This window comes from Lissotriton vulgaris, chromosome 1_1, assembly GCF_964263255.1.
Source record: "Lissotriton vulgaris chromosome 1_1, aLisVul1.2, whole genome shotgun sequence".
NCBI classification, from domain to species: Eukaryota; Metazoa; Chordata; class Amphibia; order Caudata; family Salamandridae; genus Lissotriton; species Lissotriton vulgaris.
In genome coordinates this window covers 1,338,429,985-1,338,443,958 of record NC_141685.1, presented here as the reverse complement: position 1 = coordinate 1,338,443,958, position 13,974 = coordinate 1,338,429,985, and the positions used below count along the sequence as shown (strand labels likewise).

General features: G+C 47.7%; 1 protein-coding gene across 1 annotated transcript in view; it reads left to right on the top strand.

Annotated features, from left to right (window-relative positions):
* Positions 1–13,610, top strand: part of LOC147749129 (glycoprotein-N-acetylgalactosamine 3-beta-galactosyltransferase 1-A-like) — a 260,681-nt gene extending 247,071 nt beyond the window's left edge. Inside the window, exon 4 of the mRNA XM_086966432.1 lies at positions 11,119–13,610. Within this exon, the coding sequence (XP_086822558.1) occupies positions 11,119–11,355 (237 nt within the window). The 3' untranslated portion in view covers positions 11,356–13,610. The remainder of the gene's footprint in view (positions 1–11,118) is intronic.
* Positions 13,611–13,974: the final 364 nt, after the last annotated feature.

The following is a 13,974-nucleotide window of genomic DNA, read 5'->3' as shown; positions in this document are numbered from 1 at the left end:
ACAGCAGGCAGCCTTTCAGCATAGCGACTTACCCTAGAAGAAGGTGGCGCCGCTGTGCAACAGAAATTGGCTAATCCCCAATTGTCGTGTTTTACTTTTCTAAAAGACAATAGTATATTGTGCGGAAATACACCCATGGTATAAAAGGTTAACTGTCACCTGTGGACTGTTGTACTTATTGTGTCATCCATTAGTGTGATAAAAGAAAACATGGCTGCAGGCCTACTATTGTAGACTGATTACTGCAGTGTAAAACCTGCAGTGCAACCTGTTAAAATAACCCTTTTTGATCTATAAAAGGTTTCTTTTAAATCCCTCTGTCAGTCTTGTAGTCCACAAGGTAGGGTGCTTGTTATTTAAAAGTGGAACATGTAGAAAATTAATATTACCTAGTCCCTACAGGGATACGGCCCAAAAATCTATTTTCACTGTTGGAGGTCTAGCTGTCCTGAGTAGAAAAACAGGTTTTAATTCTATGCTGTATCCCAGTAATGGGTCCAGCTAGAAAATAATTAAACCACTATTTTAATAGTTATTAAAAATCCAACTTAATGGTGAAGTGATTTTAATAAATATTAAGGGAAAATAACTTTTAGAAATGTGCACTTTAATTGTCTGAGTTGTTAGAAGACTAATTTGCAGTAGCTCTCCAACATCTGTTAGCCTGCACAGTGCCTTTTGACGGATCAGCAGTGTCCCCTCACCTCTCCCGCCAGTGCCTTTTTTTTTTTTAAACCGTTTTTATTGCAGAAAAACAATACACAGCATATCTTTATAATGATTCTGTCCCGCCGTCGCTAATGCACAGCTCTTACATCAGTTAACTTCGCACACAGCCAATAAGCCCACAACCCAGAGGTCGGGCGGCATCAATCAGCGAATCTCCCTTCTCGACAACTTTGAGCATGTTTATTTTACTTACTCGGAGTTCCTTATTCCGCTTTTTACTTTTTCGCCCCTCCCACCCCAATCGCCCTCCCGACTCCAACCCCTTCTACCCTGGTTCCTCCTCCCTCACACCCACGAGTGTCCCTTCCTGCGCCTGAGCTCTTCGCAGATGTACATGGGTTGGTACTATCAGGAATAACTAATGTACTATTGAGAATGTGCTCCCGGTGTGTGTGAGGGAGCCTCATTGTCTCGATCAGAAAGTTCCTCCTCCTCCTCCCCCGCGCTGTCTCGTAAAGCCTGCACTAGCATCTCCCACTCCATTGCCGCCTCCATTGCTTTGTCATCGGCCTTGCGGCGGGCTAGCTGGTATCGAAGTGTACTTTCACTCGTTGCCCACTTAAGAACCTCATTGAGCCACCGTCTTTGCGTAGGACTCTTCTTCGATTTCCAGTTCCTTGTTAATTCCCTTTTTGCCAGGATCAGACCCATGTCTATACATTTTCTCAAAATCCTATTCTTGGGCGTATGCGGAAACCAGTGCAGCACCCCCACAGCCTTGGTAAATTGTAACTCCCTGTCCGTCACACTATTCAATGTCTCAACAATCTCCCTCCAGTAGTCCCGTAGGTGTGTCCAGTCCCAGAGCATGTGTCCCAGGTCCGCTCCTATTGTGTTACACCTAGGGCATGCCGCATTTTCCACCCCAAAGTACTTCCCTATTTTCCCTGGTGTGAGGTAAGCTCTATGAAGGACATAGAAATGTATCAACTGAAAGCGTGCGTTTCTCGTGCTTTTCCTCGCTCGCCTCAGTAGCTGCGCCCAAGTAGTATCAGGAATCTCTATCTGCAGATCTGACTCCCATGCAGTTTTCAGTGCCGTTAAAGGTTGTAGCGTCTCGCGCAGCATTCTGGAGTAGAGGCACGTCACCGCCTTATACGTGCCAGCTGCCATCATAGTATATTGGCAAGCCATGGACGTGGTAGGCTCTTGGATCCCTTCCCCCCCAGTGCACCTGTATCGCTCTTATTATAGCCGCGTGCATCAAAGTCCCCCTTGGGAGGTCAAAACGGTCCTGCAGGGTCTGGTATGAAATCAACACCCTATCTTCATACAGGTCTCCTAACATTTGCAGACCTGCTTCCTCCCATCACTGCAATCGCGACAAATCGCCGCCATGAGGGAGTGCAGTTATCATACCCAGCGGTATCTCATGCGCATACATGCGTCGTACCCCTGCTCGCTTCTGTGACCGGTTCCAGCAGAGCCTGAACGTCTGCTCTTCCAGCGATAAATCTCTGGTGGCCAGCTTTTGCTGCAGGGCGATAAACGCCAGCACGTGCCGGGGGGTACCCCTCTCTCTCTCTCTAATCCGGTCCTCGATACACCCTCGCCACCCCCTGCGTGAAAATCTGCAATTGAGCTGCCAAGTAATAAAGCTCGAAATCTGAGACCGCTAGACCTCCCTCCTCTTTCGGCCGAAGCAGCGTGGTCAGAGCCACCCTACGCCTGCCCGTGCCCCAGAGGAACGATATCAGTAAGGATTTCAGTTGTTGAAAGATGGATCTAGGTATCCACACAGGCAGCGTGCGGAAGTAGTAAAGGAGGCGTGGCAAGGCTATCATTTTCACTAGGGATATACGTCCCGTCACCGAGAGCGGGAGGGTAGCCCAAAAGGTCATACTGCCCCGCAATGCACGTATACAGCAACCCACATTCCCTTCGAGCAGGTCCACTGCTCTGTGGTATATGTGCACTCCCAAAGATTTCAGACAACTGGGCTCCCAATTAAGCAGTGGGTGGGTGGCAGGCCGCAACTCCCCTTGTCGCAACGGAAATAAGCAAGATTTAGCCCAGTTTACTTTTAGGCCAGACAACCTGCCAAAGAGCACCAGGAGTCCCTCTGCTCCTTCCAACGCCTCACTCGCGTTCTCCAGGAACAACAAGAGATCATCCGCATACAACGAAATAATCTGTGGACTTCCCCTATAGACTAGGCCCTTATAGTAATGTCCCTTCCTAGCTTCCGCCGCAAAAGGTTCTATCGCTAATGCAAAGAGCAGGGGGGAAAGTCAGCACCCCTGCCTAGTGCCACGGCACACTGGGTACTGGTGCGACACGAGGGAGCCCACTTGTACTCGTGCCATCGCCGAGGCGTATAGCACTTTCGTCCAGCATATGTAGCCGTTTCAAAGGCCAAAGCTTTGCATGACTCTATACAGGTATGTCCACTCTAAGCTGTCAAACGCTTTCTCAATATCAATCGATAGCACTACCGGCGTTCGTGTGTCTGGCATTGGCTCTTCCAGTAGGCGTACCAGGCGGCGTATATTAACAGTTGTATTTCGCGTGGGGATAAATCCGGATTGATCCCTATGGACCAGCTCCAACATGTGCTGCAGTAACCTGGTCGCCAATATAGTGCTCAGGATTTTGTAGTCCGTCGTCAGCATGGACAGCTGCCTGTAGGATGCTGGGTTCCCACTCTCCCTCCCTTGTTTCAGCAACGGTATCATCAGAGCTTCACACATGGATTCAGGTAGCCGCCCTCGGGACTTAGCCTCATTATATTCTATCTGGAGTCGCGGAGCTAGTTGCTCTATATATTTGCTTTAAAATTCTATGGGCAGCCCATCTAGCCCCGGACTTTTGTTACGAGCCATTTGCTTCACCGCACTTCCAATCTCTCCTAGTTCGATATCCCAGCCCAGGGCATCCGCCTGCTCCGGTTCTAGTTGCGGCAATTGCAGCCCCTCCAGAAAGGCATCGATCTCACCATCTTGCCCCTCCAGCGCGCTCTCGTAGAGCGTTTCATAGTACGAGCGGAAGCAGTCCAGTATTCCCATCTGGGTGTCGTACGTACGGCCATCCTCCCCCTCTACAGCTAAGATCGGGTGGCTACGCCTTGTGGGGTTAGCCAGCCAGGCAAGCAGTGTCCCCGCCTTGTCCCCTTCAGCATGCGCTTTCGTTATATAAGCCTTATGGTCAAAGCTGCGGAGCCGCTCCATTTCAACGGCAACCGCTTCCTTGGCCGTGCATACTGCCTCCTGCAGCTCCGGGCGACCAGGGTGCGCTATCTCGGCCTTCCGCAGAGTCCTTTCTGCCTTATCTAGATCATCCAATAAGGCCTTGCGCACTCCGGCATATTTCCCAATGCAGTGGCCTCTAACAACAACCTTAAAGGCATTCCACTCCGTCGCTCTGGACGTCGTGGTGCCATCGTTTTCTGCAAAGTAGTGTGTGATCGTGTCCCCCAACGCTTCTCGAAACAATAAGTCGTCCAGTGTGTCAGGTCTCAGTTGCCACCCCGAGACACGCAAGGTCTCTGTCATCCAATTCAGCGTGAGCAGCAGGGGGTTATAATCGGAGAACGTGCGGGTTAAATATTCCATATTTGTCACCGCCGGAAGCACCAGTGGGGAGCACAGGAAGGTGTCAAGGCGAACATGAAGATCGTGCAGCTAGAATAGTATGAGTAATCCCTTGCAGTTGGGTGTCGCACCCGCCAGGCATCTTGCAACCCCCAACTCTCTTGCCACTCAAACCTACTCTTCGCCAGGCGGTGCACTGGGGACGTTCCCAGGGGCAGATGGGACCTGTCTAATGCAGTATCTGCCACTGAGTTAAAGTCTTTACTTATAACAATGGGGTCCGCCAGGAAACTTGCCAACGCTCCAGAGAGTTTTGTAAAGAAAGACGATTGATCAGTATTGGGTGCATACACGCTGCATAACACTATATCCTTGCCCCTGAGCTTCCCTTCCACTGCCACAAACCTTCCCTCCAGGTCTATTGTGTGCTTGGTCGCCTGGAAAGGAGTCCCCGCTCGCACCCATACCAGCGCGCCCCTTGCAAATATGTGGTATTAAAAATTTGCCCTCTCCATCTTCTCTGCAGCGCAATGCCCTCCTGCTTTGTCAAATGTGTTTCCTGCAAGAACGCAATCTGGACCCCTCTCCGAACCAAGTAAGCGTGAATTTTATGCCTCCTTGCCATCGTATGTAGTCACCTCACATTCTAAGTTACACATTTCACTGTTCCTGTACTAGCCATGATCCCAATTTGTCCAATGTGAACCAGCAGTAGCCCGCATCCAGGCACATAGGGATGCACTTTCCTACCCCAACTAGAAAACAATCCCCCCCCCCCTCCCCCACCCCCCCGCCTCGAGTCTCCCCAACTACTCTTGCCCCCCCCCCCCCAGAACAGGACCCAGCTTCGCGAAAGCAGCTCCCATCCAAACCTAGTAAGGGCTAGTTAACCCTCCCAACCGCCCAACTATTCCGTAGTCTGCACCACAGCGGCCTTTAGGGCCCGGAAGGCGTAACTCGGCTCCGAAGGATGTCCCCACAGTCCCATCCCCCTGCCCCACAATCCCCTACAAAACTCACGAACATCCATCTTGCTTTGTTGTATAGGTTGACATCGGGTGGCTCCGGCCCGCCCAGGCATCATACAAATTCAGCATGGAACATCTCCGTTATCAAGCATCAATCAGTCCTCTCGATGTCTGCTGTGTCACCACCGGGCCCTTGGCACCATTAAGTTCCGATAGGTCAGTTTCCGAGCCAGTAACATGTCCCTCCAAGTCTGAGCTCCCGCATGAACGAGTCCTCACAATCCCCGATAAATCAATTACTGCTTGTAACGCTGCCCTCCTCTCACCTTCCGTTTGTGAGTCTGTAGGTTTCCTAGTTCTTTGCCGGTGCTTCTGGAGCCTCTGCGACTTCCGGATCGGTTGCCGATTCTGCTCTTCCTCGGCTCTGAATTTCGCTCCATCCGTTCCGGCCTTATAAGTATCCCACCATGCCCAGGCGTCCGCCGATGTAGGGAAGAAGAGCGTCTTGTCATCCACCACTACTCTGAGTTTGGCTGGGAAAAGGAGCGAGTATGTTATCCCCTCTGCTCGTAGTTCCCGCTTAAGTGACAGGAAGGAGGCACACAGTTTTTGGGTCTCAAACGTGTAGTCGGGAAAAAGAGTTACTTTACTGTTGTCCACTTGGAAAGGGCCCATGTCCCTGGCTCTCTGCAACAACCAATCTCTGTCTTTGTAATGTAACAGTTTTATTACCACAGGTCGGGGTGGCTGGCCCGGTCTGGGGGGTCTAGCTGGGACCCGCTCCAGCGTGAAAAAAGGCGAAAGACCCTTCAGCGCTACTTCCGTCTTCAGCCAGTTCTCTAGGTATCCCACCATGTCATCATCTTCCTTTTTCTCCGGAAGGCCCACCAAGCGCACGTTGTTGCGCCTGCCACGATTTTCCGCATCTTCCGCTCTCCTCTCCAGTGCCTGTATGCGATCAAGCGCATCTGCCAACCGCCCTTCCATGGATTTGTGCTTAGGCAATATCTCTTGCAGGGTATCTTCTGTACTTTTGACCCTGTCTTTCAGTTTATCATGATCGGCCCGCAGAACCCTCAGCCCCGTCACCACCTGGGCTATATCTTGCTGCAGCGCTTCTTTCGTGGCTTTGAGAGCTTCCAAGATACAGGTTTGCAGCTGTTGTAGGTCCGTAGGGCCCTGCGTCGTGCCATCTGATGGCTCAGAGCTCGCAGCCTCCTCCACTTTTCCTTTGGGCTTCCCCATCTTGAGCTGTATGTCAGCTTGCAGCGCCTGCTTCACTCGCGCAGAAGGGGGAGGGGGGGCTGGGTGGGTTTTGAGAAGCTTCCTCCCTGCCCTCTTCCAAATACTGGGATCGGGCGGATTCACTTTTCAGGTTCAGAGAGTGGCGTGTGCCAGATCTCGGGTTGCCTCCAACCCTCTCCAGGCCGCAGAGCACGGGCGTCAGTCAGCGCTAAAACCCCAGCAGTCTTCAAGTGCTGCGCTGTCTTGGCCGCCCGTTCTGATGAGACAGACAGACAGCTAGTAGTGGGATTCGGGGCCCTCTCGGCGCTACCTTAGGGCTATTCCAGGGTTTCCAGGGTTTCCTCAGCTAGCCCTGCAGCACCTGCCGCAGTCCCGCCCAGGGCTCCCACCTCAGGGCGCACCATCGCGACCAGCGCCGCTGGCAGCCAAGCCCCTCACCCACCGGGACCCAGGGTCCGCCTCTGGATTCTCCTCACAATCGGCTCGTGCAGCGCCCACAGCTTCAGCACCACCAGAGGCGCAGCCAGGCCCAGCGCAGCCCAGGTCCCGCACTCCCGTCTCCACTGCGTGCCAGCAGATGCTCCCGGTCACTCTGCCATCACCCGCTGCTCTTCATCCGTGCGTGGCCCCTCCGAGCTCAGCCAGCCCCAGCCTCACCTCTTCGAGGGATTTCCCCCCCTAAAGTTCGGTACGCCGCTCGTCTCGCAGCGAGGCTCTCCTCCGCTCAGCGCGGCCAACGCCTCTCCGCTCCGCCGCTACCCACAGGATTATAGCCGGCTGCTGGGTCCCGGGGCAGACTCCATCTTGCTCTTCGTAGCCGCGGTTACTCAGCGTTTCTTAAATGAAGTCCTCCCCAGCCGCAGGGATGAGCGGCTCCGCTGTCCGCGCCCGCAGGAGTGCAGGCGAACCCGAACGACACCTCCTACTTCCCCGAATCGTCGCCGGGGGATCGCCGTGCTCCTTTACTCTCTATTTCCTCCGGCTTCGGGTCCCGTCCGCCATTTTGAACCAGCGCGCTCAGATCATCTTTGTTCCTCTGCCAGGCCAATACACCACCGGAGAAGCCAGAAAATCCGTGCCTGGGGGTCCGCCGCCACTCAGAGTTCGTCTGGTGCTCGGAGAACCCTGCACACGACGGAGTTCAAGCCTTTAGCAGGATAATTACGGGGATCTGGCACGGAGCTCCGGGCTCACGCTGCCTGTCCCCTCGGCATCCAAGCCACACACCCCCACCCCCGCCAGTGCCTTGAGACTCTTCCAGGTGAGTAGTTGCTTTTAACAAGTCACCATATTGATTTATTGATTGAAAATTCTTCCTGCTGCATTATGGTAACTATAAAAGGATGTGCACAACACTGTCCCACACACCCCTACAAAACTAACCCACCACATCTCAAAACCCAGCCCACACAAAGGCACAAAACCAGCCCATTCACTGACCTGTCATTTGGGCCCTTTGGGCATTGTCAGACTTCTTTATAGGCCTGTCCGATCTACTCTGCACACTGCTAAGAGAACATTGACAGTGTACATAGACGCAGTGAGAGTTGGTGACCAGCAGTGGAACATGGATGCAGATGCAGCCTTTCATAATCTTTCATTTTGTAAAGTCTGTGGATGATAAATTAAATTTAGGACACACAGCATGCTTTGTAATGGCTTACAGGATGGAACATGTTGACAGACTTCTTGAATAGGTTACTAATTTACAGAAACATTGAGATATTAGAAGTGAGACAGTGCGACCACAACGGTTAAATGTGAGTCAGTTGAAATGCTTAGATGTGTCTTTAGGAACTTCCAAATTGTAAGAAACAAATAACCTTGGAACAGAGTGGAAGTGGAAAAGAGTACTCCGGGAGGAACCCACTGCATGAATTGTCCTGCCTTCATAAAGTGTGTTTTGTTACCTTGTCCCCCTGTGGTCACAATAATAGCTTGCCTTCCAAGGTAAAGCCATGCTGCTGATTGCTTGAGATGGGGTAGTGGAGGGCCCACGAAATGAGTCTGGAGCGGCGAGAGCATTGAAGAGCCTCCCTAATCTTAATGCAATACGTTGACGTTAAGTGCATTCTGGCAAAGTCAGTTTTGGTGCATCTTGATTTTGACTCTTTAGCTAACACATCATTTTTCATCAATGAACTGTTACTGTAGATAAATATTTTCCAGGCTACATTTAGTAGTTGGTTTGAAGGTGGCAAAGATGTTTCCCAGGAATATCATGTAGACAACGTATTGGTGATAGCGCAGATTCTTAAGAGAAATTACACACAACACTGATGATGGGGCTAGGAATGTGGCCAGTTTCACCTTGTGAGTCATGTTGAAGAGAAACAAAAGTGATCCATTGGAGAGCCATTTCATCCAGTTCACAGTGGCAAGCTTTTTCAAGAGCATTCTTTCAGTAACTGAGAGGCCAAGTAGGTCGTGAACATATATAGAACAGAGGTTTGGACAGTTTTTCAAGAATGTATGTAAGAGATGTCTCGGTTCATCAACATGAGCAGAACCTTACCGGAATTCTCTCGAGATTGTCTTGTTCCAGGTCCACTTAACATTTGGTATGAAAAACAGAATTTTTAAGCAAGACTGAAAAGGCCAAAAATTGGTAGCATATGGCCTGAGACTCTGGATCCAAATCTGTCCACTAATTTTACTCATCTGAGATAGCCTCTGCTACGTTTTTCTCCAGTTGGTTTAATGTTAATTTTGTCTCTGTTTCCAGTCCACATTGTACACCTGTCCTTCACTCTTTGAAGAATGTTTTTACCTCCTTAGGAAAATTTGTTTTGGACATTTGTTTCAGCTAACTTTCATTTCAGTTTATGTGGAAAATATTTGTACACTGCAGACGGCATAGTAAACTGAACATGTGATGTGCTCTGTGAGTCCCTTGCTTTCTGGTGGTGCCAGCGAATCTCCAACCCTGGTACGTTATTCGGCTGCTAAGTAGTTTGCTCTGCTGAATACGGATGGTGACAAAAAAAAAAACACGGGCGTTCTTTCCGTGATCATTACACCTGGGATGAGAATCTGTCATGTTTCTTTAATAGTTAATCTAGATGGTGGTCTGCTGTTGCACTGTGTTTTTAATTAAAATGATCTATGTCGCATGAATTATGTTGATTTTTGAATGATTTAAGTTCATGTAATTCTGTTGTCTCCTTTTTTTAAATAATTGTAAAACATTGTGCTGAGGTTGTGCCTTTTGTCATAAATATAATAAATTATCACTTCATCTTAATTAAAAATCAGTTGGTCTTTGTTGCATATTACATTTGTCTAGTGCCATATTGTTGTTAGTCTATGCTTGAGAATCCTGCTTGCTTGAATAGCTTGTGTAAGTTTTACAGGAAGTCTAGCTAATGACGGTTACAGGTAGAGTTCATCTATTGAAAGCTGTTCTGGAGATTAGCTTCTGAAGGCTATGTGGACATGTCGCTAGTAAACATTCCACATGCAACCTACCTAATGAAGACTAGGTGAAAGGTTAGCCCTTGAAGTTTGGCTAGGAGGACTAGCTAATGTGTGCACAGAAGCTTATAGACTGAAGGCCGTACTCAAAGCCGGCCTAGTGTGGTCTCACATGAATACCAGCTAGTTAATAGCTCACCCTAATGCTAGTTACTGTTGGCCTCACATAAAAAGTAGCTAGTGAAGACTGAATTAGTCTAGCTGGTGATGGCCACACATGAAGCCTAACTAACGAAGACTACAGGAACCCCACCTAGTGAGGATGCACAGGAAGCCTAGCGATTGAACAGAGGAAGTATAGCTGTTGAAGGATGCTTAGCTACTGAAGATTGTACTGAGTACCCAGCTACTGAAAGTTATTCTTTAAGAAAAGTACTGAGGGCTGCAGAAGAACCTACTTTGTGAAGACTGTACAGGTAGCTAAGCTTCTGAAGACTTGCTTTTGAACCCTTGCTGCCTAAAGGCAGTTCAGAAAGCAAGGGTTGTGATGACTTTAAGAAAGCGGCCATTAGAGAGTAAAGCTGCTGTAAACTAGTTAGTGAAGGCTGTATCGGAAGACTGGCTATGAAAGGCAATACAGGAAGCCTGGCTTGTGAAAGCTATAAAGAAGACAAGCTGGTGGGCGCTGTATAGGAAGTCCAGTGAATGAAGCATAGAAGGTAATAAAGGTGCCGGGAACTCTCCAGGAGACTAGATAATGACGGCAGGACCTAAAACTTGGCTTGTAAAGTTTGTATTTCAAGCTTATCCCATGAAGTATTCTCTTGAAATGTAGATAATGAACATTAAACATAGAAGAGTTGGAATGGCTATAGATGATGCCTGACTAGCCGAGAATGCTCAAGAAGAAGCACAACTAGTGTACTTGAATTCTATACAGCAAAGAATGTACACAAACCATAGCTATTGATGACAGCACAGGAAGCCTAGATACTGATTGCTACACAGGAAGCCAAATTTGAGATGACTACAGAGGAAGACTAGCCACAGAATAATACCTCAAAAGTCCAGGAAACAAAGAATATTTTGTGTATTGTATAGTGATTTGGATTTCTTTAAATGCAATAGACACGGAAAACTGACTCATGCGATGTGTTGTTGTCCGGTATTCGTTCTTCATCATGGGCCTTTCTGATCCCAGACACTAACTATTATGGTCCTTTTCTTCACAGGGACCCCAGTGTTGCTCAGATCTGGCAATTTCCTTTCACTATGTCGATCCACAACTGATGTACCAGTTGGAATACCTGACGTATCATTTTCGGGCCTATGGCTACCAGTACCGGTACCAGCCAGCGCTCCCAGAGAATGTACAAAAACTGCCAGTGCACTCTCCGAAGAAGGCGGAGAAGGAAAATCCAGGCCTCTCTAATGCAACTGACCTTGAAGCAAAACCTGAGAAACTTTGATTAAGCAATTTATACAAAACTGATCATTTGCTTGGGCTGTGGTTCTTTTTCAGGGAGAGGTGGAGGTGTGAGCCCCTGGTACATCTATTATTGGCTTGATTTTGCATTAAAGTACTAAAGGGACATTGGAATCATTATCGGCATCAGAGTAAACACCTCACCTGAATCTGTTGAAGTCGCAGTATTGAAACGCATGGAAACAATCATCAAACATAAAAAGACCGGCTCCAGATGCAAGGAGGCATGAGCTCTACACACAGTTCCTTAATCTTCCAAAATCTCTGGTTTTGACTCTAAAAAGTGGTGGCAAAGTCTGGTAGTTCTGTTGTCTAATTTTAGAGCAGTGATCTTAGTCCAGCTACAAGTGGTGGTTGAACCCCATAAGAGTTCGTAACCTGCTCTTGATTTCAAGTCTTCTGAGATCGAATTAAGTGTAAATTTCCTTTTGATAATCTGTTTAAATGTTTTGAGCATTCATGCATTTGGTGACTATGCTACACGAAAGAAAGAAGTTTTCATAGCCACAGCAATGAACTATTGAACAGATTAACAAAGGCAGTCAATAAAACCACTCCTTCTCCCATTTCGGATATCGACTTTCTCATCTAATTGAAGTATCTTCAACAAAACTTTGTTTTAGCGAAAATCCAGGTAATGTGTACCCCTACCCAAGACCAATGGATGCTATATTCAGAAAGGGGACAATTGATGACTCTGAATAGGATGTTGATAATTGGGTAATGTAAGGTGGACAGGAAAGATGGGGCATCGTTGCAACTGTAGCAAGAGCCATTTTGCATAAGTCGAGCTAATTTTAAGAAAGAGTGGCAACTCCAATTTCTTGTTAAAAGAAGCCCCGAACCATATACGCCACTGACATTCAGTTGTCTAAAGGAGGTTGGCCACTGAAAGCACCTTCCAGATCACTTTAGCAAAATCCTCGGTGCTAGCTGATAGTTGAAGATTCATACCTTAGTGTCTTGTCCTTTTGAATGTGCTGTAATGGAAAAGTTGCAAATGTGGGCATCTTGTTCAGATACATTATGTAATGAAGCATTCTAAGTGCCAAATTCATGGTGAAAGGTCAGTATTTGAACACCAGCTTTGCATAGTGCCATGTGTCTGTCTGTCAAACGAAATATTTCTCTATGTTTATAAGACAATTCTAAATGATACTTGTATTTTTTTACATTTCTACATTGAAGTCTAAGCTGGAAGCCCAGATTAATTACCTAGTTTTAGAAAGTCTGGTTACACTGGCCAGCCTATGAAGACCGCCCTAAGATAACAGCCAAGAGTGCAAAGAATTGTAGCAATATCTGCAAGCGTCGAGAGCGGCCACAGGCTGTTATGACTCAGCAGAATTCTAAGCTCCTTCTGTGCGAATGGGATTTTTGTTGCAGATTGATTTAACAACGGAACAAACGTTGTTCCTTGAGCTTTTAGGTATTGCAAGTGTACCTAAATTGTGTAATTTTCTCTTTGTTACCCAGTTTGGGGCTGTTCCATGAGCAAATGCAATTCTTTGTAGCCCAGAGACACAACACCTCCCTCATGAGTCATTTACTGTACTGTGAATTTCAAGTACATGCAAGTGATGTTTACTCTTATTTCTGAGTGTCTACAAATGTTTTAAAAGTGTCAGTCCACAGACAGGTAAAAACATTTCTTTTCACATGTTCTCTGTTTCCAGAATGGAATTATCAGTCTAGAACTGCTAGGGATGCTGTGGCTTAATTTATAATGTTGCCATGATTATCGCAGTGGCCCTTAACTTGACATAATGGCTCTAAATTCTCTTTGGCTGTAGGCAGGCAATACTCAAATGGCCGCCTCAATCTGTGCTGAGAAAATGGATGAAGCCAGGTCATCTGGAACATAGCCAAGGGCAGTCGGTGTCTGCTAATGTAGTCCCAAACCTTAAACAGAGCACCAAAACCTCGAGTGCCCTGATGATCACAGCCGCACTTATTTTTGTTGTATATTTCATGTTGGTACCAAAAGTTTACCTATCATGCTAGGATCGACTATGACACCTGATATCTACTTCAGATCAGTAGTTTGCACACCCTACTACTTTCTCCATTACATTCATGGTCTGACCAAAAGACAAATCAATAGTGCCAATAATAGGGTCAGTGTGTACGCTTCAGTGTTTTCTCATCAAAAGTAAAGCTGCATGTCTTGGAATGTGCTGCTCCTTCTCTCGTCCCAAAGAAATTGACTTCATTCCCTCAGAAGACTCAAAATAAAAATCTAAAGGTGCCTGCTGGTTCACTTTTCAAGCTGCCCCAATGAGCTACCACTAGCATAAGCAGCAAGACAAACCTCAGATGCTTATGGCAAGGTCTGCCTGATTCCACTCTTAGCAAAGCACAGAGGAAAATTATCTCTCTTGTTCGTCTACAGACAGAGGTATTTTCCTTCCTTTGGAAAACTTCCTATGAACAGCTGCTTGCACATTAAAACACGTCCTCCAGCACACGCAAGCTAAGATTTTGGTAGACATGTATGTGCTGTTTTTTATCTTGCTGTTATCACTTGGCTGCAGCACATTTCTGGACTCTTCCAATTTTTGTGAATGGAACTCCGGCCCAGAGAGAAAGTGTTTGCCCAGAA